Genomic DNA, 25480 nt, shown 5'->3' on the forward strand with positions numbered 1-25480 from the left:
TAGGCCCAATGCCCCTTTTGTCTGCTGCTATGGGGTGTCTGGGAAGCCTGTATTGGGCGCGTGTGCGTGAGTGAGAGAGACTTTCTAAAAATGTCAACAACTGTGTCTCATTGTCTAGCAGGGGCAGGGTCTGTATTCCTCCCCCACAAATAATGGTGGAGAGGAATATAAAATTCAAAATGTGGAGCATACATACCCCATCGGAGCTCCCCCTGAGTTTCCCACGGAAGTGGTTTGGTCAAACGTGGCAGTGGTCTGCAGCTGCCCTGAGCATCAGCGAGGGGAGGAGGGTACCCTTCTCATTCTGTCTTCCATCCTTCACTTCACAAATGTGCCTGTTCTTGACTCTGTATATTGGAAGCATTTATTTTATTGGGGGGGGGGTGTCTTGTCTTCCAGAAATTAAAACCAAAACTACACAAGCTGCTCTTGTCTGTGTGTTTTGTGTTAATCTTCAAGAGAGGAGAGCATCCACAGCCGTAACTATATCAATCCAGGAGGAGAGAAGGGATGAAGTTAGGAACATTACCCCTTCCATCCCCGCTGTTAGACTCAGTGGTGCAGCTATGTAATTTTAGATTCTGGACTTAATGGTAACGTCGGTCCTCCCTCTTTAAATGGTAATGTGATTTACTTCATATGGTTTTACAGGGGACCCCTTCTTTAGATTATAAAGTGTGTTGTTTTGCTTACTTCAAGCTGCATTTGGAGACCTCCTTTTCATTCTACTGACAGGAGCCCGGACATCTGCCCTGAAGTCCCCCTATGCTGGCACCAAAATGTGTGACCACAGAAAACTGTACAGTTCTGGTCACTGCACCTAAATAAGGACATTGTAGAGCTGGAAAAAGTGCAGGAAACAGCAACTAAAATGATCTAGGGACTGGAGCAACTCCCCTATGAGGAAAGGTGAGGAGTTGCTACCTAACAACAGCTGGGATTGTTTAGCTTAGAAAAGAAGTGAGGGGAGACTAGAACTTGGTGTCATCTCATGAAGCTGACTGGTGGGAGATGCAAGACAGATAAAAAGGACTTCTTCATACAGCGCATAATTAAACTGGAATTCACTTCTACAAGATGTAGTGATGGTCACCACTTTGGATGGCTTTCAAAGGGACAAATTCATGGAGGCTAAAGCTATCAGTGGCTACTAGTCCTGATGGCTATATGCCTCCTCCAGCATATAGCCATCCGTTGCAGTCTGCCTATGTACGCCAGTTGGGGAACATGGGTGGGAGGCTGCTGTTGCACTCATGTCCTGCTTGTGCGTTTTCTGTAGGCAGCTGGTTGGCCACTGTGTGAACAGAATGCTGGACTAGATAGACTCAGGGCTCGTCTTTTGTTCCTAAACTTTATGCCCAACCATTCATATATCCACCAGTTGTGCCCTAGGGTAGCCATGTGTCTTCTTTTACAGAAGACATCCTCCATTTGAATTGCTGTCCTGTCTAATTCTGGTTTAAAATCAAAAGCAGCATAAGGAGGGACAGCAGGGCTCTTGAAGTTGCCCGTCAGAAGTTAGCACTTGAACAGCAAGCTGATCAGGCACTCACACAGGTCACAGTCTTCCACGCTAAGGTGAGATGTACTGTATTTCTATTTAAATTATAATAATTTCTAAATTTGCTTCTATATGTATAAAAGTTTTTGCAAATTGCTGTTCTCTGTTGTCCATTTGCGGGTGGGGGGTGATGCATTTCCTCTTTGGGGGTGATTCATATGTGTCCATCCTAGTGGTAGTTAATCCAGATTAATTTATGGAGAATGAAACGAAGATGCGTGATCTTGTGGTAAACAGAAGCTTTCCCCCTTCATTTTCAATACATTCAGGGATTTTTTTGAGAGAGAGTACCCAAAATGGAGCTGAGAGAGAAATAAATAAATAAAATGATGCCCTAAGGACTTGTAATGGGCCCTGTGTTCCAGTTAATAGGTTTTCTAATGATCTGTAAAAGGCAGTGGGAGTAGGAAGAAAGAGGACAATGATGGAGTGAAAATTCCAGGTAATGCAAAAATCCTGTTCTTCCAAAGTGGATGCATTTTTGCAGCTGGGATGCCCGCCAGTCATTTAACTGGCAGAAGGAGTGAGCGCAGTTCCGGGACCCAAAAAGGAGTGTAGGCTGCAGCTGGAGGCCAGAAAAAACACACACATTTTGTGAAGGGAATCTGGGAAGAACCATTTTGGTAGTGAGGGGGACATTATTTTGGGAAGGGGGACAGGAAGTGCAATGGCCTCATGCTTCCTGTCTCCATATGTTTGCCCTGATGGCCCAAAGTAGAACTTTTAATCTGACATACCAAAATTAAGCTGATGGTGTCTTCCCCTACCACATGCACAACCTATCCTTAAATGGAAAAATGTCTATAGCTCAAGCAGAATCAGGGCCAGGAAAATTAAACTGGTGGTAGGGAAAGCTGTGTGAGAGTAAATAGGTATTAACGTAGAAAGGAAAGATATTTATTTGCTCTGCATTTATTTTTTATGAGCGCAGCTGTATTTTTTAATGTTTAATGTTATGATTTTGAGCCACTCTTGACATCCAGTGCTGAATAGAAGCATATAGACTGATCGTGATGAAGGTCCTTTCTCAGCTTTTCTAGTGTATCTTTACTAGAGATATGAACTATTCTGTAAATCCACCCAGAGAACTTTAGTTATTGGGTGGATTAGAAATTTATTAAATTGATTAATTATTTAATTTAAAAGATCTTTCTCCTGCCCCCCCCCCCCACGAAGAATTGTAGTTCTGTTAGCAGGCAGAGGCCAAGAATTTCTAACGGTACTTTCTCCGCACTCCCGCCAAACAGCAATTCCCAGAATTCTTTGTGGGAAGCCATGATAAGTGAAGCTAATATAAAACCAAGAGACACTTTCGTAGCACGTTTGTTTGTTTGTTTTGTGAAATTTTCAGCTCGCCCTTCTGCCAAAGAGCTGAGGCAAGGTGGTGTACACAATTCTCTTCTCTCCTCCATGTTATCTCCTCAGACACCCTATGAAGCAGGTTAGGGCTGAGAGAGACTACCCTGAGGTCACCCAGCAAGCTTCATGTTTGTGTGAGACATTTGAACCCGGGATCCTGATCTTTGTGTAATACTCAAATCACTGCTCAATGTCTTGTATTCAACTACTGTGAAAGGTGCAGAAGCAGTAAGAAAAAATAATGGCAACTGGCAGGAAGGGGAAATGGATGGAATCCTAAATCCCGGTGTTTTCTGTTGCCATGGCGCTGAATGGCTGTTTTGAGTCATGGGAGTGGTCTGTTCTTTCTCTTGAGTGAAGCAGCGGCAGTTTTCCAGGCCCTGCTCAACCCCACAGGGGTGGAGACGTGGGAGTGTGTGGAGCAGTTTTTAAAGGTCTGCACCATTAACGGTCTGAGGAAAAGCAACGGTTGCGGTCGGCAGGGTGAAAAGAGGGGAGGGAGGTCATAGGACGTGTGCGTGGAGCAACTCGGAATCCTGCTTTCCAACTCTACTTTTGTCTGTTACAGTGTCTTAAGCTGCTGCTGGTGGGTACCGAATACATAGCCTGACCTATTCAATAACTTAACAGAGGTGGGCAAATTTTCAGTCCCTTTTTATTGGTGTGTGAAAATTCAACAAGGGCAGCTGTTTTTGTGGCCTGAGACATTTTGCTACCTGAGGTGAAGGGCAAGATGGCGCTTCCCCCCATTTCCAGTACAAAAGCTGACTTGACCGGCAATTGAATCTTACTTCAACACTGGCCACGGGATGGCAGGCTAGCTGAGGGGGTGCAGGGTCGGCTGCAGGGCACACACTGATCTGATTTGCATAACACGGCAACCCACCATGGCTGATCAGCCATGGTGGGTTGTCGTGTTGTGTGAACCCAGTGCGGTTTCCTCAGTGTGGTTTATTTTTCACGAACAACCCAGCCTGAGAACCCAGGGCTTGTAGGGTTGTTCATACCCCTCCAATATGTTACCACCGCTCCCTCAGCAATAGCTCAGCATCTGCCTCCCCAGGCAACTGCCTTACTCTACCTAATGGTAGGCTTGGTCCTGAGAGAAAAATCGATCACTTATCACATTTATATCTTATCTTTCCCTTAAAGAACTGGCATATAAGTTTCCCTCCCTCCCTCCCTCCCTTTATTTATTTATTTATTTATTACATTTATATCTTGCCTTTTTTTTCCTCTTGCAAGAAACCAAAGGTGGTATACATGATCCTCTTCCCCTCCATTTTATCCTCACAACAACCCTGTGAGGTAGGTCATAGTGAGGTTCAGTGACTGTCCCCCAGTGAGCTGCATGGCTGGGGCTAGAACTTGGATCTCCCGAGTTCCAGTCCAACACTCTAACCAGTATGCCACACTGGCTCTTACTCTGTTATCCTCATGACAACCCTGTGATATAGGTTAAGCTGAGACAAAGAAAGGGAGAGAGAGAGAGATCACATGTAGTGTGGTCCTGTAAGTGCCTCCTCAGAAGTGACCTCCATTGAGTTCAATGGGACTTATTCCCAGGTAAGTGTGTATACGACTGCAGCCTTAGTGAGTTTCCTGGGTGAGGCCTTCTAAATCCAGCACTCTGGTCATTACACCTATTTGGGGGGTCTGTTTATTTGCAGGAGCCTTGTTTACCATATTTCTACCCTCCTCTTACTCAAAAAGGTTCATGAGGTAGCATGCAACATATATAAAATTATAAATTGCAGCGAACCATTAAACATTTCAACAGAAACCAACTATAACAGTGGCATCAACTCATGCTAAACACCACAGAACAAAAAAACAAAACCATACCCCAGAATAATGGATTATGATGATTTTTTCAGTTCTTTCATCAAGGAAGGGACAGGGAACATTGTTCCGGAGGTTTGAAGGGCCACAACCAAGAAGACCCTGTAACTTGTTGCCATCTATCTCACTTCAGAAGGTAGGGTTAGTCTGCTTTCCTCAGTCAAGAACTTCATAGGTGGTACCTTAGGCAAGCTGTTCTCTCTCAGCGTCAGCTCTCCCTATCTGCAATATCAGAGGTGCAGAAATTCCAGCCCACGGGCCAAATCTGGCCTTCTGGAGGTCCCAATCCAGCCCTCTGGGAATGCCCAGATGGCCCCGTCCCCCTTCCCCCAACTGCCAATCGTTTGGTGGTTTTCCACGTATTTTCCCCCATTCTAAAAGGCTGAAATGCCTCTCCTGAGACTTAATTACTGGCAGTGAGAGCTTTAAGCTAAAATATGCTGGCATTCTGGAATTTTAGCCCCACCTTTTGCCTTTGGCCCCTCCCCTTCTGCCTTTGGCCCTGCCCACCCCTAGAATGTGGCCCCCAATTGCTTCTCCGAAATGGGATTTGGCCCTCGGGCTGAAAGCGGTTCTGCACCCCTGTTCAATATACAGATACCAGCCCATCTTAATAGGTTGTGAGGATAACAAAGACAATGCATGTGAATTGGCGGGGGGGAGATGGATGGATTAAAGGCCTGTAGAATTGGGGAGGGGGTGGGCATAGGAGTAAAATGTTGGTAGAGATGCACCTCCATTGGGGGACCCGTTTGGGAGGGGCACAGGTGATTATGGGAAATGCCCATGTCTCTCCTTTCTTCCTTCAAGAGGCTTCTGAATGGAGGAAAATGTAAACAATGTGGAGGAACCCGCTACTACTAAGAACACCACAGAGCAGGTAATCACACCAGGGAGGAGGTTATGGGGCATGCCTGTATCTAGCAGGTCGCCTTCCCTTACACATACCCAGGCAACCTTTAAGATCATCAGAGGAGACCTTGCTGGTCATTCCAAAATTAATGGAATTCCACCACGCAATACCTCGATGGCGGGCCTTCTCAGTAGTGGTGCCCACCCTTTGGGAAACCCTCCCTCGAGCAGTTCGGGAGACAGAAAATGTGGCATCTTTCAAATGCCTCCTGAAAACACACTTGTTTACCCAGGCTTCCCCTCTTGGGCTGTAATTAAATTAATCATTACATTAATTAAATTAATCATGCTGCTCCATCTTACTGCTCTTTGTATTGCTTTTATTGTTATTGCAATTGTTTCTAATCTTCTGTTTTTAATACCCTATTTTAAATGTGATTTTAATATTTATTTGTGAACCACTTAGGCATTTTATTACATTTAGGAGTATATAAATATCACAAATAAATAAATTCAGACTTGATTCGAGCATAATGTGCAGGTTCTTGAAAACTTGTAACTTCAATTTTTTTTTTTAAGTTTCTAGTCCCTCTTGCCCCATCCTGGATGATCTAATTTTTTAATGGCTTCTAATGGCTGGGAGTAAGACAGGGTATATCATCTCCCTTCCCTGGTTTTCCGGACCACATTTGATCATCCTCTGGAGTATCTGTACACCAACTATTGTTCTAAACCCAGCAGAGGCTGTTGGCTCTGATTTTGGTGGGGCTGTGGATTTTTGTATTTATTTATTACATTTATATCTCACCTTTCTTCCATCGTGGAACTCAAGGGAGCTACATGTGGTTCCCAGGTACTCTTCCTTCCAAGTACTGACCACACCCAAACCTGCTTAGCTTCAGCAAGGTGGCTACCTCATGTGCCTTCAGAGCATGCCCTGGGACCATTCCAGGTTTCAGCCAGAACCAGCCAGAACTCTTAAGGAGCTATCCAAGGTGCTGGACCTATTTCAGGCACCTTGGACAGCTCCTTTAGAGTTCTGGCTGGTTCTGACTGAAACCTGGAATGGATTCATAACCCCACCGAAATCAGAGCCTCCAGCCTCCACTATCTAAACCATTAAAATGGCCCTGGGGTGTTACCAGACTGACTGCTTCTAGTCTTGCTAGTCAAAAGGCATTGTGCAGCCGTTCATCTTTCCCTCCATAATGGATTTCTGTGGTGAGAAAAAAGATGGAAGAAGTGATGGGAAAACATTGGCAGAGGGTTACAAATAAAAGACAAGGATGTCTGTATCCCATAAAATTCCATAAATGAAGCAGGGCTTGGCACAATAAAAGCCTTGTCTGGGAGTGTGCCATGCCAAATGCACAAAGGCTTTAAAGCAATAGGAAAAAACCCCACGTGGATGCCTGTCTAACTTGCGTCGATAGGATTGCTATAATTCTGTGCTATAAAAAAACAGAACAAATTAACCACAACAAATTCTCTTTAAAAACATTGCTATTTCCCCATTTCTTTTGAATATATCCTGGAGCAAAAATCACTGAACTTTGCTGAGAACCATGGGCCCCTGTCCCACAGCTACTGAAATCTGAAAGTTCCCCATCACCATCTTCAGTGGTGTGGCTAGCTTAATTTAAGCTTAGCAAGGGCAACATATTTGGGCTCAGACCCGGGGTGCTTCCAAACAGAGGGCTCCTAGTGTTGACACTCAAAAGCAGGGGTGTTGAACCTCAGGCTTGAAGGCCAAATCTGGCCTGCCTGGGATCTCCAGATGGCCATGCCTCCTTTCCCCGGCCCACCCCCTTTCCCCCACCTGCCCATCATTTGGTGGTTTCCCAGCTTTTTCCTACTTAGCACCTCTAGGGAAGAGGCAATGGCACAGGGGAAAAAAACATGGCCCAGAACTGTACCATAGATACCATAAATCATGGCTGTTGCATCTGAGGTCTGTGTAGGGCCGGCCCTACCATTAGGTAGAGTAAAGCAGTTGCCTCAGGCGGCAAATGGTGGGAGGAGGCAGCAAGGCAGCAGAGGAGAGAGCTGTGGGCTGCACATCCTGCCCTGCACCCCCTAGGTTAGCTTGCTGCCTTCAGGTGCAGCAGAGGATGCTGTCCCCTCCCCAGTACTGATGTAAGAGTCAACAGCCGGTCCAGTTGGCTATTATACATAGAATGGGAGCAGGCTCTATCTTGTTGTTCCTCTCAGGCAGCAAAATGTTTTGGGCTGGCCCTGGCCCACCTTGGGTTGAAATCTGGCCCTCTTAGATTCCCCAGACAGCCATGCCTCCTTCCCTTGGCCCCACCACCTCTCCCACCCACCAATCATTTGGTGGTTTCTCAGCTTTTGTGGGTCGTCTCCCCCTCCATTCTAACAGATTGAAATGCCTCTCCTAAGGCTTAGCTCCTGGTAGTCAGAGCTTTAAGCTCAAATATCCTGGTGTTTTTGGTATTTTGCACTTTGCCTTTGGCTACCCACCACTGGACTGTGGCCTCCTGAGAGCTTCTTCAAAATTGAATTTGGCCCTCAAGCTGAAAGGGGTTCAACACCCCTGCTCAAATGGATTCTGCAGCTATTCCATCTTTTTCCCCCCTTAACAGATATTTTCTGGTAATTAAAAAGGATGGAAGAAGTGGTGGAAAAACAGAGGATGGCTACAAATGGAAGGCAACATTATCTGGACCTCCTGTAAATACTGTAAAGGAGGCCGTGCGATTGCACAGTAGAAGCCTTGTCTGGAATTAGGCCTGGAGCATACAAAGCAGTATAAATTAGTAGGGAGGAACCTCCTGGGTTTGTGCCGAATGTTCACGGATCTAGTTCTGTGGCATGGTCTGGGGGCATATGATGCAGCAACCTTTCTGAAGCTAAACAGGTCTGGGTCAGGTCAGTGCCTGGATGGGAGACGACACAGGAAAATGTATCTTGCCCTGGAAGGAAAACAAGATATAAATGTAATAAATCCAATCCAAATTGTAAATTGGGGTGGGCAACTTGTGGCTTACAACTCCAATTGGCCTTTGCCAGCATAGCTGATGGTGAGCGATGATGGGATTTGAAGGCCAAAACATCTGGAGGGCTACAAGTTGCCTATTCCTGCTGTAAATAATCAAACTCAATTGTAACATTGCAGGATGAAGCAGAGGAGCTCACACCTTCAGAGAAGGAGATCCGTAAAGAAGTGGAGCTTCTGTTGCAAGATGAATTAGATAAGCTCTTGGCTGGAGAGGAGGAAGAGACCAAGGTGGAAGGGGAGAGCCCAGCTTTGCAGGATGAAGGAGAGAAACCTGTGGTGAAGGAGGAGACCAAGGAAGAAATGGACTGTCTAACATTGCAGGGTAATGAAGTACCGCAATTCCTGGAGGTCCTCGAGGAGGAGGAGGAGGAGGAGGAAGCAACAAAGAAGGAAAGTGACAGTCTAACTTTGCTGGGTGATGAAATATTGAAGCCAAAGGAGGAGGAGGAAGAGACAAAGGAGGAAAGTGATCATCTAACTTTGCTGAGTGATGAAGAATTGAAGCTCATGGAGGATGAGGATGAGGAAGAGACAAAGAAAGAAAGTGACCATCTAACTTCACAGGATGAAGAAGAGGAAACCCCACAGAAGGTGACGGCTAAGGAGACAGCAGAACGTCTAACTTTTGCAGATGAAGTGTGGAAAGCCATGGAGGAGAGGATGGAAGAGGAGGAGGAAGAAGCAAAGCATCCCTCGAGGTGAGAGGAGGGGAGAGATACAGACTTTGGGGGCCCCTAAAACAATAGAAGCCCTATCAGTCCACAGTCCATCCCACACAGGGAGAGTCTCAGTATTGCAAAGCACACACAGACACCCCTGAATCTTACCCTCCCCACAGAGCTGGTAGTCTTAGGCTATTTTTGGTATGTTAATTCTGGACTGGTAGGATATTTCTGGGTGACAGCTCCTAGTTCTTGCAATCGAAAGTCACAATGCGGCCATTCTGCCTTTTGTTCCTTAAAGGATTTTTCCCTGGTAAGAAAAAAGACAGAAGAAGCAATGGGAAAACATGGGAGGCCTCCACCTGGAAGATTAAATGATGTCATCTAGAACCCCCATCAAATTCCATGAATGAGGCAGGGTGATTGCACAATAAAAACCTGGTCTGGAAGCACCTTTAGATATTTTCTGCCCTTTACCCCAAAAAAGTCAAAGTGGGAGCTTTCTTGGATTGGAACTCATCTCCTGGACTGCCTTCTTTTCTGGAGAAGGCAAATGTGCCCATAATCCCTCTGTAGTGCTCCCCCACCCCATCCCACAATTGTCTGTCTGTCCTGTTCCTTGGTGTTGTCTCCCTCCACACCCTAGTTCATAAACCCCCATGAAACAGACATATCTGTTTAGTGCTGCTGGCCATACAAGAATTCTCATAGGACGCTTATATCTGGCCAGACTCTTAGTCCATCTAACCTGGTATTGTCTATACCAAGGGTCCTCAAGGTTTTTGGGTCAGTGGGCCCATTTGGCATTTTGATTTTCATTCAGGTTTGCATAGTGCTTTCCAATGAAATTATCCAAGTGGTTAAAATAATAACAATAAAATTCAATAATATAATCACTGTTGAACAATAAAACCAGGCGAGGCCCTCTGGGCAAGACACCCACAATGGGGCCTCTCCTTCAGGGAGTCCACCTTCTCCCCGCCCTGGTCACCAGCTGCTCTTGCTCCTCCTCCTCTTTCTCACTGTTGCTGCCACTTGCTTGCTTGACAGGCACAGAGCTGGTGAGCAAGCAGGCCGTGGCATCTCCTGCTCCTCACCACCACCACAGTTGTCTGGGCCAGAGCGAGAGGCAGGCAAACAAGCAGGTTGCAATGGTGAAGAGGAGGACTGAGTCCTGGGTGCTGTTGTCAGGGGGTCCTGCTGGGATGTGGGCCCTTGGCAGTTGCCCAACCATGCCTACCTATGACACCAGCCCTGAATAAAACTATAGTCATAGCTAGCTGGCTCACACCTCTGGGAAGGCTCGCTGAAAGAACTAGGCCTTAAGCAGGCACCTGAAAGTCAAAAGTATAGATGCCTGCTTGATGCTAGTAGGGAGTGTGTTCCAGAGGGCAGGTGCTATAACCCTAAATGTCCTGTGACAAGAACTCCTGAGGTGAACCTCGGAAGCAAGCGGCACCATCAGAAGCGTTCCTTCTGAGGATCGCAAAGACCAGGCAGGGACCTGTAACTCGGGATAACATTCCAACGTGCATATGATGAAGTTGACTCTAGTCCACCAAAGCTTATGCCATAATAAATGCATCAGTATTTGAGGTGCCACAATACTTGGGTGATTCCAGACGGTTGGCTCCTAGTGTTACCAGTTAAAAGTCATTGTGCACCTATTCCACCTTTTCCTCCTTAACAGGTATTTTTTTCTGGTAAGAAAAAAAAAACCTTGGAAGGTTACAAAGGGGAGAGTTACAAATGATAGATGACATTTCCTGACACCCCACCCTCACCCCGTAAAATCCAGTGTTTGAAGCAGGGTGATTACAGAATAAAGCCTCACCTGGAAGCAACTTAGGTATACATCCTCAGGATTTAAGCCACACTGTACTTTCCAGTTTATATATTGGTTGTGGTTTGTGCCTTTCCTTCAAGAAAGCATAGGGTGTTAGTAATGGGGTGGGTGGGCAGAGGGGCAAGCAACTCATGTGGGGGGTGTGCCGCCTCTCATTGCTAACAGTGAACGCTGGAAGTGCCCCAACGTCCTGGAACCTTGCACACAAGTACATATGATTGGCTCTACATGTTTGCAGTACACTTTTATTCTTTGTTTTCACCCTGACTCTGTCCTGGCTATTTCTATAACCTGAAACCTGCTTCTCCCCACTGCCATGCACCTCTTCTGTTTTTCTTTCCCCCAGTCCAACCCGAAGGAGCGTTGGAAGCTTGTGGGCTCAGCACAGACAGGTAAGAAAGCTGGGCAACTATGGAAGCCCCCCCCCACACACACACACACCTTGGCCTAGGCATCTGCTTATAATGAGAAGCAGAATGGCTGTGAGAGAGATCCAGACACACAATATGGAGAAAGGGATCCTTTAAAAACTCACTTTAACTCAATTTGCAGAAAATAAAAGAAGCCGTGCATAAACAGAGGATATCGATGCTGCCTCCTGGTTACTTTGCCAAGTAAGAATTCCCTAGCCCTGTTTGAGCACCACCATCCAGAATCATTAGGATAGAGTTTCACAAAGTTCTGATCACATTAAGACACACTTTTTCCGATTTAGAATTCAACCTGGTCTCTCAAAGAGCAATTCCCTTGCCAAACGTATTGGGCCAGGTCGGAGTTGCTAATCTAGCACCACAGTCTTGCCCCCATTTCTCCAACCCTGGCTCCAGTTGGCATCTAATTTCCTGGAACAGCCTTGAAAAATAAGCCAATTTAGTGATGCCAGGGCAACCAGATATGTTTTGATAGCTAGAGGCTTTTTAGCTGGTCAGTGCTAATACAATTATCAGATCAGAAACCTCCCACGTATGAGGTTTGTAGAGGCATTTTAAAAAGCCAATGTGATTTAGAGAATCTCAGAATGGGGCTCCCTACATGGGGATGTGGCTAGTTGCCAATTTGCCACAAGAGGCTCAGATTCCTTCTCGAGCCTGGAGACACATGGCACCCAGTGTTCTTGATTTTTTTGTTTTTTAACATGAAGCACTTGCAGGCTTTTGATTAACTCGGAAGCTTCCCCAACCTGGCGCCCTCTAGATGTATTGGATAACAAGGCCCATCATCCCTGAGCCAGACAACGGCCATGCTGGCTGAGGGATGGTGGAAGTTATCAGCCCAACACATCCGGCAGGCACCAAGTTGAGGAAGGCTTTTAGAGGCAAGATCCTTATTCAGGTCTAGGTGTGCTCACACAAGTCTGTCCTTAGCAAGCTGCATTAAGGGAGACCCCTTTCTGTCCCAACACATCCTGTCCCCTTTCTAGATCCTGGGCCTCTCCGCTTGGTTCCATTGCTCAAGATACACTCACAGGGCTCCCCTGTTGGAGGAATCTGAGCCACTTGCTGTCGGGGGCGGAGGGCGGGTTAATGCAGGCCACAGTCTTTTAACTAAGCAGAAAAGCAGGATGCACCTTTGACCTGGGTCTTTTCTCTTTCTTAAAGGTTAGGTAAGGTCTTGGACTTGCCTGGATTCCAGGAATTGGTAGGCCTATGCATTTATCTTTTGTTTCAGTCCCTTACCCCAGAACATTGGGCTTTCCAGAACGTCTAAATCTTGGGGCAGTGGGGGACAGAAGTGATGCCAGGTGATGATCTGGAGGAGATCCTGCTTGTCTCCTTAAGAGCTTTGGGATGGGGGAGAAGGACAAGTAAGAAAAGAAGGTTGTTGCTTAGTTTGCAGAAATTAGCTGTTTGCAGTTTGTACATGTCACCCCAACAGCCCCTGGGAAACGGAAAGTAAGCACAAGTTCTTCCTGTTGCAGATGTGTATATATGGGTCAGCTATAATTGCAGCTATGTAGGTCTTTCCTCTCTGTGGAACAGGCATACTTAGTGTGCACCCAGACAAATGGCTCCTGGCGCTACCCAACCATTGTCCTTCCGCTGTCAGCTACAACTGGAATTGCAGTTGATTTTCCACAGTTGAGGGTATTCCACTTGTTTTTAAGTATACATTTCACTATTTATTTATTTATTTATTTATTTCATATCTATACCGCCCAATAGCCGAAGCTCTCTGGGCAGTTCACAAAAATTAAAACCAAACAACACACAATAAGACAATTTAAAATATATAGTACATTAAAACCACAATATAACAATACAACCACAATAAAACCTAGCAGCAGTGCAGGAGTTTAAAATACAGATTTAAAACAGCAAAGATAAACATTTAGAAAGCTAAAATGCCTGGGAAAATAAAAAGGTCTTCACCTGGCGCCGAAAGGAATACAATGTAGGTGCCAGGCGAACCTCACTAGGGAGCTCATTCCAGAGCCGGGGTGCCACAACAGAAAAAGCCCTCCTCCTAGTAGCCACCCACCTCACTTCCTTTGGCAGGGGCTCACGGAGAAGGGCCACTGATGATGATCTTAAGGTCCGGGCAGGCACATATGGGAGGAGGCGATCCTTCAGGTAACCTGGCCCCAAGCCGTTAAGGGCTTTAAATGTTAACACCAGCACTTTGAATCGGGCCCGGAAATGGACTGGCAGCCAGTGCAGCTGGAAAAGTACTGGCGTAATATGAGCTCGCAGGCCAGTCCCTGTTAACAATCTTGCTGCCCTATACCAGCTGAAGTTTCCGGACCATTTTCAAAGGCAGCCCCACGTATAACGCATTGCAGTAATCCAGACGAGAAGTTATCAGAGCATGGATAACTGTAGCTAGGCTATCTCTGTCCAGATAAGGGCGTAATTGGTATACCAGCCTAAGCTGATAAAAAGTGCTCCGTGCCACTGAGTTCACCTGTGCCTCAAGTGACAGTTCTGGATCCAAGAGCACCCCCAAACTACGAACCTGATCCTTTAGGGGGAGTGCAACCCCCTCCAGAACAGGTTGAATATCACCTAGCCGGGCAGACGAACCACCCACTAACAGTACCTCCGTCTTGTCTGGATTGAGTTTCAGTTTATTGGCCCTCATCCAGTCCATTACCGTGCCCAGGCACTGATTCAGAACAGCCACTGCCTCACCTGGTTTTGATGAGAAAGAGAGGTAGAGCTGGGTGTCATCTGCATATTGATGGCACCTCAGCCCACACCTCCGGATAACCTCCCCCAGCGGTTTCATGTAGATGTTAAACAGCATGGGGGATAAAATAGAGCCCTGTGGAACCCCATGGCACAATTGCCATGGCACAGAGCAATAATCCCCCAGCACCACCTTCTGGAATTGGCCATCCAAGTAGGAGCGGAACCACTGTAGTACAGTGCCTCCAACTCCTAACCCAGACAACCTATCCAGAAGGATACCATGGTCAATGGTATTGAAAGCCGCTGAGAGGTCCAGGAGAATCAACAGGGTCGCACTCCCCCTGTCCCTCTCACGGCAGAGGTCATCCCACAGGGTGACCAAGGCAGTTTCCGTTCCAAAACCAGGCCTGAAGCCAGATTGAAATGGATCTAGATGATCCGTTTCATTCAAGAGTGCCTGGAGCTGTCCTACAACCACCCACTCAAGCACCTTGCCCAGGAAGGGGATGTTGGCCACTGGCCTATAATTGTTAACATCCTCTGGGTCCAGTATGGGTAACTATATCTCACTATCTATGGTGAGATGCACTGCAAGTCTTTTTAAATTATGGCGACTTGTTTTAAATTTGTATCTCTACATATAAGTTAACACGTGCACATTTTATGAAAATCTTTTTTGTCTTTTTGGGGGCGGATGCGTTTCCTCTTTTTTTTGGCAGTGGGTCAGTGGCCACTCTGCTACTTGTCCTTCTCGCCCTGCTTCCTGAAGGCCTCCAACTGGGAATAGTACTCCGACTGGTTGGATCTTTGCTCTGATCCAGCAAGACAGATTGCGTGGAAATCAAGACAGCAGAATGGGTGAAAAGCACAGTGGGGCTGGATGCTGGCTTTATAGGGGCAGTGCTATCAAGGTTTTGGAGGGTCCTTGGGCAAGACACCTTTAACCCATTTGGGGTGGGTTAGGGTATTTTTAGAAATAATATGTTTTAACGTGGAGTTTTGTTGTTTTAAACTGTTGTATCATTGTACATCTCCCACAGTGGTCGGGTGACCGGCCAGATGGCCGATTAAGAAATTTAATAAATAAATTTAATAAATAAATGGGCCCCTTCCCTCACTGAGTCAACCTTCCCACTGTCATTGCCACCAGCAGCTGCTGCTTCTCCTCCTCTTCCTCATCATTGCTACCACTTGCCTGCTTGACAGACAGAGAGGCAGTGGACAAGCATCTGGTGCTCCTCCTTCTCCTGACCGCCACCACAGCAAGAGAAGCAAGTGGACAAGCAAGCTGTAGTGATGAAGAGGAGGAGCAATTCAGGGGGCTTTTGTCAGTGGGCCCCTACTGCAGTAGGGGCGCTCAGCTGGTGCCCAACTATGTCAGCCCTTGATGCTGGCCCTCTGTAGGGGACAGCACCTAGTAGGATTGGTGGATCCAATAAGGGGGACAGTCATATAGCCAGATGTTGTCTTCACTCTGGGGTTGGGGGGTAGACAGGGTGGGCTGGGCTGGAAATCTCTCTTGCTAGAGAGTCCCTTCTAATCTACAAATGTTCTTGCAGAAATCTATGGAGTGGGGATCACGGTCTCGGAAATGGCATCCCAATCCAAGGTATGAAACCAGGACGACACTGGGATGCTGGGCCTGCTTTTACATTCTTGGGGAGGGGGAGGGGGAATGCACAGAAGTACTGGCAGAAGTATAGAGCATCCAAATGGCATGTGCCAGCGTGAGGGAGTTGGAAGGGGTTTAGGGGCTGCCTCACCCAGGAGGATTCCAAACACTGCATGATTAGGTGCTGAGTTCTTTCTGTTGCTGATTGATCATTGGCCAGTCCTGCTCCAGTAGCCATGTCTTCATTCTGCTCCAGGATCAAGCATAGCCCCCCTCCCACCATCACTTTTTGATTAACTAGTCCAGTGCCAGTGTGGTGTTAGAGTGTTGGACTAGATTCAGGGGTCAGGTTCTAGTCCCCAATTGGCCATGAAGCTCATTGGGTGACTTTGGGCCAGTCACTGGTTCTCAGCCTAGCCCGCCTCACGGGGTTGTTGTGAGGATAAAATGGAGAGGAGAAGAATCATGTATGCCTCCTTGGAGGAAAGGCAGGATATAAATGTAATAAAACTATATGCAGGGAGATATGTTTGGAGGAGTTCTGCAAAATAGTGGAATTCAGAAATGGACCGAGAATTTCAGGGAGGGGTGTTTTGTTTTTAAAGCAAACGTCTAGCCCTTATGGCCACAAAGATAGGTTTGGAAGTGTGTAGGCAATGGCTGCCAACATTTCAGGAAGCCAGAGCACGAATTAACGGAATTCCAGTAATGGTTTCCAGTAATGGTCAAAGTGTGCTTTAGTACATAGGTCCTTTCCCCCAGTTTGCAGTTACTCACAATGTTTTTGGTGCGAGTCTGCCTTTATTTTACACATTATACTTGCAATCTGATAATACATTAGTTCTCTGGCAGGATCTAGAGTCGTTCAGCTTACTGCTGATTTTGGTCAGTTCTTTTCACTGCATTCCTTAGGTGGCTGTTGTTGCTTTTTCATTCTAAAACTACCTTGTGGGTTCAGATGAATTCCCACAGCTAGAGGCTTTTTAGCTAGAGAATGCTAATAGAGTTTGCAGGCATTAGTTGCCCCATCACCATCCCACTGGGATCGTCATAAAAGAAACCTCCCACTTATGGAGTTCATTGATCTATTTTTTTGTTTAATTCCAAGGTGGTTTATAGAATCTGAGGGGGGCGGGGTTCCCTGTGGGGGTGTGGCTAGTTGACAGAAGAAGTTCAGACTCCTCCTCATGCACAGAAACTCATGGGCTCCCCCTATTGGTGAAAGCTTCGCCCCCCACTGTCAGGGATAATAGGCAAGATAAGCACATCCCCACCTGGCTAGCCCTGCTTTATATTTATTTCATTTCTTCCTTTGGGAATTTACCCTGCCCCTCAATAAATTCTCAGGGCAGCTGACATAATTAAGATAAGAGCAATTAAAAACTTGTACAGTTTTAAAAACACACACACACATTAACAATTAAAACAAAATATAAAATCACTTGGCAGAGATAGGGATCTATGTAAAAGCAGAGACATCTTTAAAAACCTGGGGAAAATAAAGTATCTTCACCAGCCGCCCCATAGCCCCTCCCCCACCCAACCCTATCTGGTGGGGGCAGTTGGAGAACCGTCTCAGATGAACGTCTTAGAACAGCTTTCCCCAACCTGATGCCTTCCAGAGGTGTTGGACAGTTCCCATCATCCCCCATGGCCATGCAGGCTGGGGGATGACTTGTAGTCCGACACATCAGGAAGGCACCAGTTGGGCAAGGGCACCATAAGCGTCTGAATAAGCACGTGTGGAGACAGACAATCCTTTGTGTACCCTCATCCCAGGCCGTGAAAGGCTTTAGAAACTGAAACAAGTACTTTGAACTGAGCCCAGAAACTAGCTCCCAAAAAACAGAGACATTTGGAATTCATCACTCATATGAATTTTGTTCTTGAAAAATCTGTGATAATAGCAGATGTACGTGCACTTTTAAATTACATCCCTGTGATGTGGGGATTAACAGATGGACAGCGAAATTGGATAGTGAGAGCCTTTACAGTTGCAAAGAGACTTAGGGCTTTTCTACACAAGGCATTTATCATGCACTCGTCATTCCCTACTCACAGTTGTTTACGGGTTCTTTAGATGACATCATGACCCTCCAGTTTTGCTTCTGTGTCTAACTAGCACTTTCAGTGAGTTTTTTTAGACCTGGGAAAATGTGGCATTTAATTGTGAAAGTGAAAGAAAGCACGATTTCCTCTTGTGCATTTGTGTTATTCTGTTATACCACAGTGCCATCTAGAGGTTATGTAGTGGAAAAGCAGGAAAGTAAATGGTCCTCATGCAGTGCTCAGAGCTCAATTCTGTGACGAAACCAAGAGTAGATACAGCGGATTAACAGCTGAAAAGCAGCCTTGTGTAGAAAAGCTCTTATACTCCAAGCTTGGAAAGAAAAACACTCACTACCTATCACTCAATGGAGTGAAGATCTTACTGCTCTTGCTACGTTTGAGCATATGTCCTGCTACCGTCAAAGTTGTATGGAGGCTTATTTAGATATATGGACTGCTTATATTAACATATATGTTTGAAATGGAAGTGCTAATCTTTTTTTCCCCTCCTTGTGTGATTTTTTTCTTTTCCCTATAGCAAGGGAGATGTTAATGATGACTTTATATTGATATCTTTCATGATATGAATCCCACTTTGGGGGGGGGGTGCTTTTTTTGTCTGTTGCTGTTACTGTTGTGTTGCACATAAAAAGATAAACAAACAGAGACATATATTTGACTTGGTCCTTCTTACTCTTTCTTTAAAGGTTAGCTAGGATGTTCAGTGTGGAAACCTCTGAAGACCAGTGCAAGGTAGTTTTCTCAATTTACCTCTTGTTTTGATCTGTCACCCCTGGACAATGGGATCCCTTTACATCAGGGGTGCAGAACCTCTTTCAGCCTGATGGCAGAATTCCCTTTCGGAGAAGCTCTCGGGGGCTGCCTTCCAGTGGTGGGTGGGGACCGAAGGCAAAAGCGGCTGGGCCAAAAATACCCAAAGTACCAGCATATTTCGACTTAGAGCTCTTATTTCCAGTAGTAGGCCTTAGGGGAGATGCTTTAACCTTTTAGAATGGGGTGGTGGGGGGACTGCACAAAAGCCAGGAAACCACAAAGGATCAGTGGTTGGGGGAAAGGGGGTGGGTCCTTCTGGGGAGCCCAGGGAGGCCAGATTTGGCTCCTGGGCCTAGGTTTTGTACTCCTGTTTTGTATTAAAATATTGGGGTTGGGGAGGCAGGCCAGGAATGTGACTAGGTAGACCTTTGATCTGGACCAGGTTCTTATGGAGCCTGAGTGCGCAGCAGAGCTGGGAGCAAGGGTTGCAGGGGATTCGATAGAGATCAATTTGTGGGACTAATAAGGGGAAGGGCATCTCTCGTTTTTAATTTCTAAGAGAATTTGTGTATCCTGTACTTTCCACCCCATATAGGCCTTTCAGGGTGGTGGCTATGAATCTCATCATAACGCCAACAAAGGCACAAAACAACAATCAAAACAAAGTTTTTATTTATTATTTATTATTAAATTTATTAATTGCCCATCTGGCTGGTCACCCAGCCACTCTGGGCGATGTACAACATACAATAAAACAGTTTAAAACAATAAAATTCTACCATAAAAACTTTTTCTAAAATACCCTAACCCACCCCAAATGCCTGCCTGAACAACCACATTTTTAATGCACGACGGAAGCTCATTAAAGAGGGGGCATGGCGGAGTTCCCTAGGGAGGGAGTTCCACAGAGTGGGGGCCACCATAGAAAAGGCCCTCTCCTTCGTCCCCACCAGTCTAGCTGTCCTGGCTGATGGGACAGAGAGAAGGCCATCCGAGGCTGATCTTGTTAAGCGGCCTGTCTGGTGCTGCTGGAGGCGCTCCTTAAGGTAGGCTGGGCCGGAACCATATAGGGTTTTAAAGGTCAAAACCAACACCTTGAATTTGGCCCGGAAAACAACTGGTAACCAGTGCAACTCCTTCAGCACTGGAGTGATGTGATCTCGCCAGCGGCTGCCTTTAATCAGGCGAGCCGCCGCGTTCTGTATCAGCTGCGGTTTCCGAACCGTCTTCAAGGGTAACCCTTAAAGGAATTAAGCAAACAAGAACCACTGCCAAAATTAACCACAGATAAGTCAATTAGGCACGGTCATAAGGCACGATCATAAAAAACATGGAACAGTCTTGTAGCACCTTGAAGACAAACACATTTATTATGGCATAACCTTTTGTGGACCAGAGAGTCCCCAAACTGAATGCATTGAGCAAGGTGACTGCTTTCTGAAGCACATTTAGAGATGCACCAGATCTCACGGGGCAGAGAACGGCACAGCCTAGGTGCCGCCAAAGCAAAGACTTTGTCATCCCCACACTTCAGGCAGCAGAGGCACACCAAGCAAGGCCTCCCAAGATGGTCATAGTGTATGGGCAGGCTGGTGTGAGAGGAGATTGTAAAGCAAGGGTGCAGAACTGTTTTGGGGTGGGGGCCAAATTGCCCCTCACCCTGCACCCTGCAGGCTGGATGATGTCTGGGGACGTGGTGCCGCCCCTTGACGTCGCCCTCTTTTCCCTTTGTTGGCGGTGGGGGTTGGGACTCGTCTCCGCAGGGGGAAGAGCGCCTGCTCATCCTGGGCATGGCCAAGTTGTAACCCCCATTGCTGGGCATCCTTGCTGCTATGTCTGATTTGAAATTGGTGATAATAGCTGGGGTTCCACTGCTGGCACGCATCAGCAGAGGAATCCCTGTTGTTATCTCCAATCTCCGATCAAGACAGCATGGGTATGCCCTTCCTCCAGGGGGCAAGGCTTGCAGCCTAAGCCCTGCCCCCTGGAAGAACCCCAAGAGGCAGCATGGACCAGATTAGATCCACACGCTGGAGGTTCTGCACCCCTGCCTTTAAGTATATAGGTCTCAAACCATTTAGGGCTTTATTAAATGTACTCTGATGTCAGTGTACATTTCATACATCCATCATGGCTGCTCTAGAGCCTGCAGAATCCAGTAGTCGGGGCCTGACTTGGAAGGGTGGAGTTTCCAGGGTGGGATGGAGATGTCTTTGGCTGGAGAGTCCCTTTTAATCTATCAGAGTTATTGCAGAAATTATCCCGGAGGAGACATTCGCCTCAAAGAGAAGAACTCTTTTCAAGGTACAAAAACAAAGTGCCTGGAATCCTGCAGCTGCTTTCAAATGCGTGGCAAGATTCACAAGTGCTAGCAAAAATCTAGGGTTGGGTTGGGGAACCTAGGGTCCTCAGACTAATTTCATGTGCCCCTCAGCCTAATTTTATGTGGCCTGAAGAGATGGGATGGCAGGGGGGGGTGGCACAGAGAGAGAGGGGGAGTGGGGTGTCACACTGTCTGAGAGAGAAAGGGGATGAGGTGGCACAGAGACAGAGAGAAAGGGGATGGGGAGGTTTTATCATTGTTTTATTAGGTTTTGTGGTTTTTAAGTTTTGCTGTATGCTGTCTTGGGAGGGTTTACCCTAAAAGGTGGCTTATAAATCTTTTAAATAACTAACTAAAATGGGTGGAAAGGGTGCTTTATTACACCTCTCCTTCGTTGGGCTGTGAATTTACAGTGCTATTATATCATGTTAACTGGCTAAGTACTGGGCAGCTGGACTTATCCCTGCAGTAGCAGTTCTGGGACACTGGGCAGATGGGGAGGGACATCCCAACCTGGCTACATCTCGCTTTCTCTCAGAGAATAGGGTATTCCTTTGACTGGGCCCTTCTCTCCTTGTTCAAGGTTACCTAAGATCATGAGTGAGGATTTCCTTGGCCTCCAGGATAAGGTAGGAACGTGAATACATCTTTTTCTTTCACTCCATCATCCATAGACGGTGGGCTGTACAGCACATTAAAATTTTGTGGGGGCAGGTGCTGAACTGGAGACTCTGCCCATCAGAGAACTTTGTAGTGAGGAGGGCATGAAGACAATACGTAAAGAAATAGAAGGTAGTTGATTAATTTTCCTAAATTACCCTTGTGTATTTCTACACATCGGTCTGATATTAGTTATGGGGGGACAAGGGTATAACCACTATACCTATACTATAGTGACCTGGTTCACACAACCTGAGAAGTCAGAGTATTGGTTGAGTATGGGTTGTTGTTGAACTGTAAGTTGTTGTTGAATTGTAAGTTGTTGTGTTGTATGAACCCACACACACTAACAAACCATGGCTTGTTAAGCAAGAATGACCCCACAGTTCACAACCCAACAACAAACCATGGCTCTCTTCATGGGTTGTTTGTGGTTAACAAACTATGGTTTATTAACACGGCTGGGTTCACACAACACAACAACCCATGATTCAACGACAACCCTGAAGGATTATCTCCTTAGCCACTGAGTGCTGTGGGTCTGATAAAGGGGGCATGCATATGGCCAGGATGCTGTGTAAGCTGGAGTAGCTGGAGGTGGGTTGGGGAAGAGATAACTGTTGCTTGCAGAAACCCTTCCAAACCTATAAATATTTTTGCAGAAACCTTTAGCAATGGTAGAGGAGCCCGAGAAAGAGGACCAGCCTTCAAGGTATGAAACCAGGATGGCCCTGCAATGCTTTGGCACAGCAAGATGCACAATCATTGCCAAACATATTGAGGGGGGAACGGAGCCTTTTCACGGCATCTACCAATAAGAGGGAGGATTAGGGTTTGGGAGGGGGTTACCCTCCCCAGGTGGACGATTAGGAGTTGAGTTCTTTCTGTTGATGCTGCTCTGGTGGCATAGGCATTTCCAGGAGTCCCGAAAGCATAACATCTAAATGTGTCGAGAACTCTGGTGGGGAAACAGAGCTGCCAAATGGTGGAAAGCATGGGAAATGAGGCTGTTGCCGGCCCCATGCATTGCTTATCTCCCATGTAGGGAGTTTACAAGTCCCAGCAATGTAAACATTTTCACAGCTGTCCTGCTTCTTTGTGTGGTAGGATGTTCTAGGGTAGTGTTCCCCAACCTGGTGCCCTCCAGATGTTTCAGACTACAACTCCCATCAGCCCCACCAAACATGGCTAATGGTAAGGAATACTGGGTGCTGTTGTCCAAAACATCTGGGGGACATCAAATTGGGGAAGGCTGTTCTTGAGGCAGCCTCTATAGCAGGCGTGGACAACCTGCAGCCCTCAGCCTAGTTTCTAAAGCCTTCTGCAAGTAATTGACCTCTGGCTGGACAGGGAAAAAGAGAGAGAGAGAGAGAGAGAGAGAGAGGAAAGGGGGTGGCAGAAAGAGAGAGAGAAAAGCCACTTTGGGCTGTGATTCTGCCCACTTCTGTCTGATAATTTAAAAAAAAGTTTCCCCACTCCTGCTGTCTGAAGTCAGTTGCCTTGTCACTTGAGAACACGGGAGACTCTTATGCTGGTTTTGTAATATGGGTTTGTTTAGAAGTATACAAGTTGAGTAGTGGCAAAGCAGGCAAGTGCACAATCAGACGGTGCTGCTCTTTAAAGTAGCATCAGTCCCCCCCGCCCCCAGCAAACAGGATGCATTAGCACAGGGGTAGGCAATGCAGTGCCCAGGGATACTAATGTGCCCATGGACACCTTTCTTGGCACCCAACCAGGAGCTCTACCCCCCACTTAAAAAAAAACAAACCACATTTTTTTTACCAGCAGCTAGGAATGCTATGAAATAAGTTTCTATTGGTGCTGAAGACTGTGGGTTCAAATGAGCTGTTTAGCATGTTAGGACTCAGACTCCACCTCTGCCTTGTACTCAGTCTTTTGGCAAGTTATTTACCCTTTGCCATGCCTCCCATGGAAGCCATTTTGTGGTGGTGCTCAGGAGAGTTTCCCAAATTGCCAAATGTACCCATGACCCAAAAGGTTGCCTATCCCTGCATTAGCAGCTCCCTACCCATCCTCAGTCCAAAAGGTTGCTTTTGGCCCACCGACCTATAAAACTCAAACTTCTGTCTCCTTCGCCAAGCGCATTCCAGCTGCTAAGCTGTTCTCGCCAGCTTCCACCTGAACAGAAGGGCTGTGTTGTGTGCAGTAGCTAGTAGCCACCAGCCATCAAGGCTTGCTTAAGTAAGCATTTTCAGCAAATCAGTTAAAAGAAAGTCTAGAAGGAAAAGTGAATCTCCTTATTCTGTGTGACCGCACAATATTATCATGGAGAAAAAGTGGCTTTGCTTTTTCCTGTGTGGAATGGGAATGGGAACTAAATGTTTTAGCCTTCTCCCACAGCCCAAGAACGATAAACTGGGCCTTTTGTTTCCCATCCTCTCCTCCAGCATTTCCAGGAGTCCTGAGAGCATCACATCTAAATCTGCTGAGATCTCTCCTGAGTCAAAAAAGGAGGTAGGGAGTGGATGCAGAGGAATACTGAGTTTGGTCAGAACAAGCCCCTGCCCCTGCCCACACTGTGAACCATGCTCTGAACTCTCTTGTTTGTCTGTTTGTTTGTTTATTACATTTATGTCCCATCTTCCTCCAAGGAGCTTGAGGTGTGCACATGGTTCTTCTCCTACTCATGTTTTAATCCTCACAGTAGCCCTGTGAGGTAGACGAGGCTGACCAACAGTGACTGTTCCAGGGTCCCCAGTAAGCTTAATGGCTGAGCATGACCTCCACAGGTTCTATTCCAGTACTCTGATCACTGCACAACACGGTCCTGCAGCATTGCAGCTGGCATGTGCTACACATGCCTTCTCTTGGCTAGCCATTCGGCCACTATCATCGCCCCCCCCCCCCACACACACACCTCTCCTCTTGTGGTGTATATCCTTCATCTGCCTCCTTGAGAAGAGCTGTCTCAGAGTCAGACTCAAAGGCAGGAGATGGAGGTTGTTGCAACAGTGAGGAGACAGGCAGAGAGTGGAAATATGGGAGCAGATGAGTCACGAACCATTACAAGACAAGACAACAAAATGTAGAGAATTATACAAATATTAATACATGTCAGGGACGGGTGAGCAATTTGTTGAGTTCACACTGTAATGAAAATGTGCCTGATTTCACACCATTGAACCATTTTGTGAATTGAAACTCAGTTATCCTTCAAAATTCCCACTTTTCTGAATTTTGCAATGGAGTTCTCCAATAAAAAATGCAAATATTAGAGAAAATAATGTTCAAATATGCATTATATTAGGAATAATGCTTGCAAAAAAATGTATATATTAGGCAAAAATGCATACCAGAATGCATGGATTAGGGGAAATGTGCACAAAAGTGCTTACGAATTTTCTTGCAAACATTTATCAAATAAATTCTCAACATTCAGGACGAACTGACCTTAAGACTGGAGAACTTCCCAAAGTTCAAGAGGAACTGAACTTAAGACTGGCAAAATGAGAAATTGAGAGAAACTAAACTGACAGTTTAATCCATCCCTAAAATTTAGCTTGGCATTGTTTTATTAGAGTTTTAAAATATATTTTGTAAGCTGCTTAGAGCAACTTACTTTTTGGAGGGGAAAAGCGAGGTAAAAAACATCCCAAAGCAGCAATTAAAAAGAGAGCTCAAAGTACATACAGAGCGCTTTGAAGGAGCTGGCTTAGTGCCGTAGCCAAGAGACTACCAATCGGTCAGACTCCATGTTTAGTCTCACTACTGCCATAAACTCACTTTTTGGTCTTATTAGGCAAGCTGCCGTCTTGTAGCCTCAGTCCCTCCA

The 25480-nt window shown here is 46.3% G+C and overlaps 1 protein-coding gene across 1 annotated transcript in view; it reads left to right on the plus strand.

Moving 5' to 3' along the window:
- The first annotated feature begins 3272 nt into the window (after nucleotides 1–3272).
- Nucleotides 3273–25480, plus strand: part of LOC146334402 (uncharacterized) — a 28623-nt gene continuing 6415 nt past the window's right edge. Inside the window, exons 1-14 of the mRNA XM_084823700.1 lie at nucleotides 3273–3354; nucleotides 3489–3552; nucleotides 4798–4898; nucleotides 5573–5642; nucleotides 8751–9331; nucleotides 11488–11533; nucleotides 11694–11755; nucleotides 12740–12779; nucleotides 15829–15878; nucleotides 18638–18683; nucleotides 20959–21008; nucleotides 21611–21656; nucleotides 22350–22399; nucleotides 24096–24162. Of these exons, the coding sequence (XP_084679826.1) occupies nucleotides 5583–5642; nucleotides 8751–9331; nucleotides 11488–11533; nucleotides 11694–11755; nucleotides 12740–12779; nucleotides 15829–15878; nucleotides 18638–18683; nucleotides 20959–21008; nucleotides 21611–21656; nucleotides 22350–22399; nucleotides 24096–24162 (1098 nt within the window). The 5' untranslated portion in view covers nucleotides 3273–3354; nucleotides 3489–3552; nucleotides 4798–4898; nucleotides 5573–5582. The remainder of the gene's footprint in view (nucleotides 3355–3488; nucleotides 3553–4797; nucleotides 4899–5572; nucleotides 5643–8750; nucleotides 9332–11487; nucleotides 11534–11693; nucleotides 11756–12739; nucleotides 12780–15828; nucleotides 15879–18637; nucleotides 18684–20958; nucleotides 21009–21610; nucleotides 21657–22349; nucleotides 22400–24095; nucleotides 24163–25480) is intronic.

Source organism: Heloderma suspectum, chromosome 17 (genome assembly GCF_057233095.1).
Source record: "Heloderma suspectum isolate Gila_16-S chromosome 17, 16-S_ref, whole genome shotgun sequence".
NCBI lineage: Eukaryota > Metazoa > Chordata > Lepidosauria > Squamata > Helodermatidae > Heloderma > Heloderma suspectum.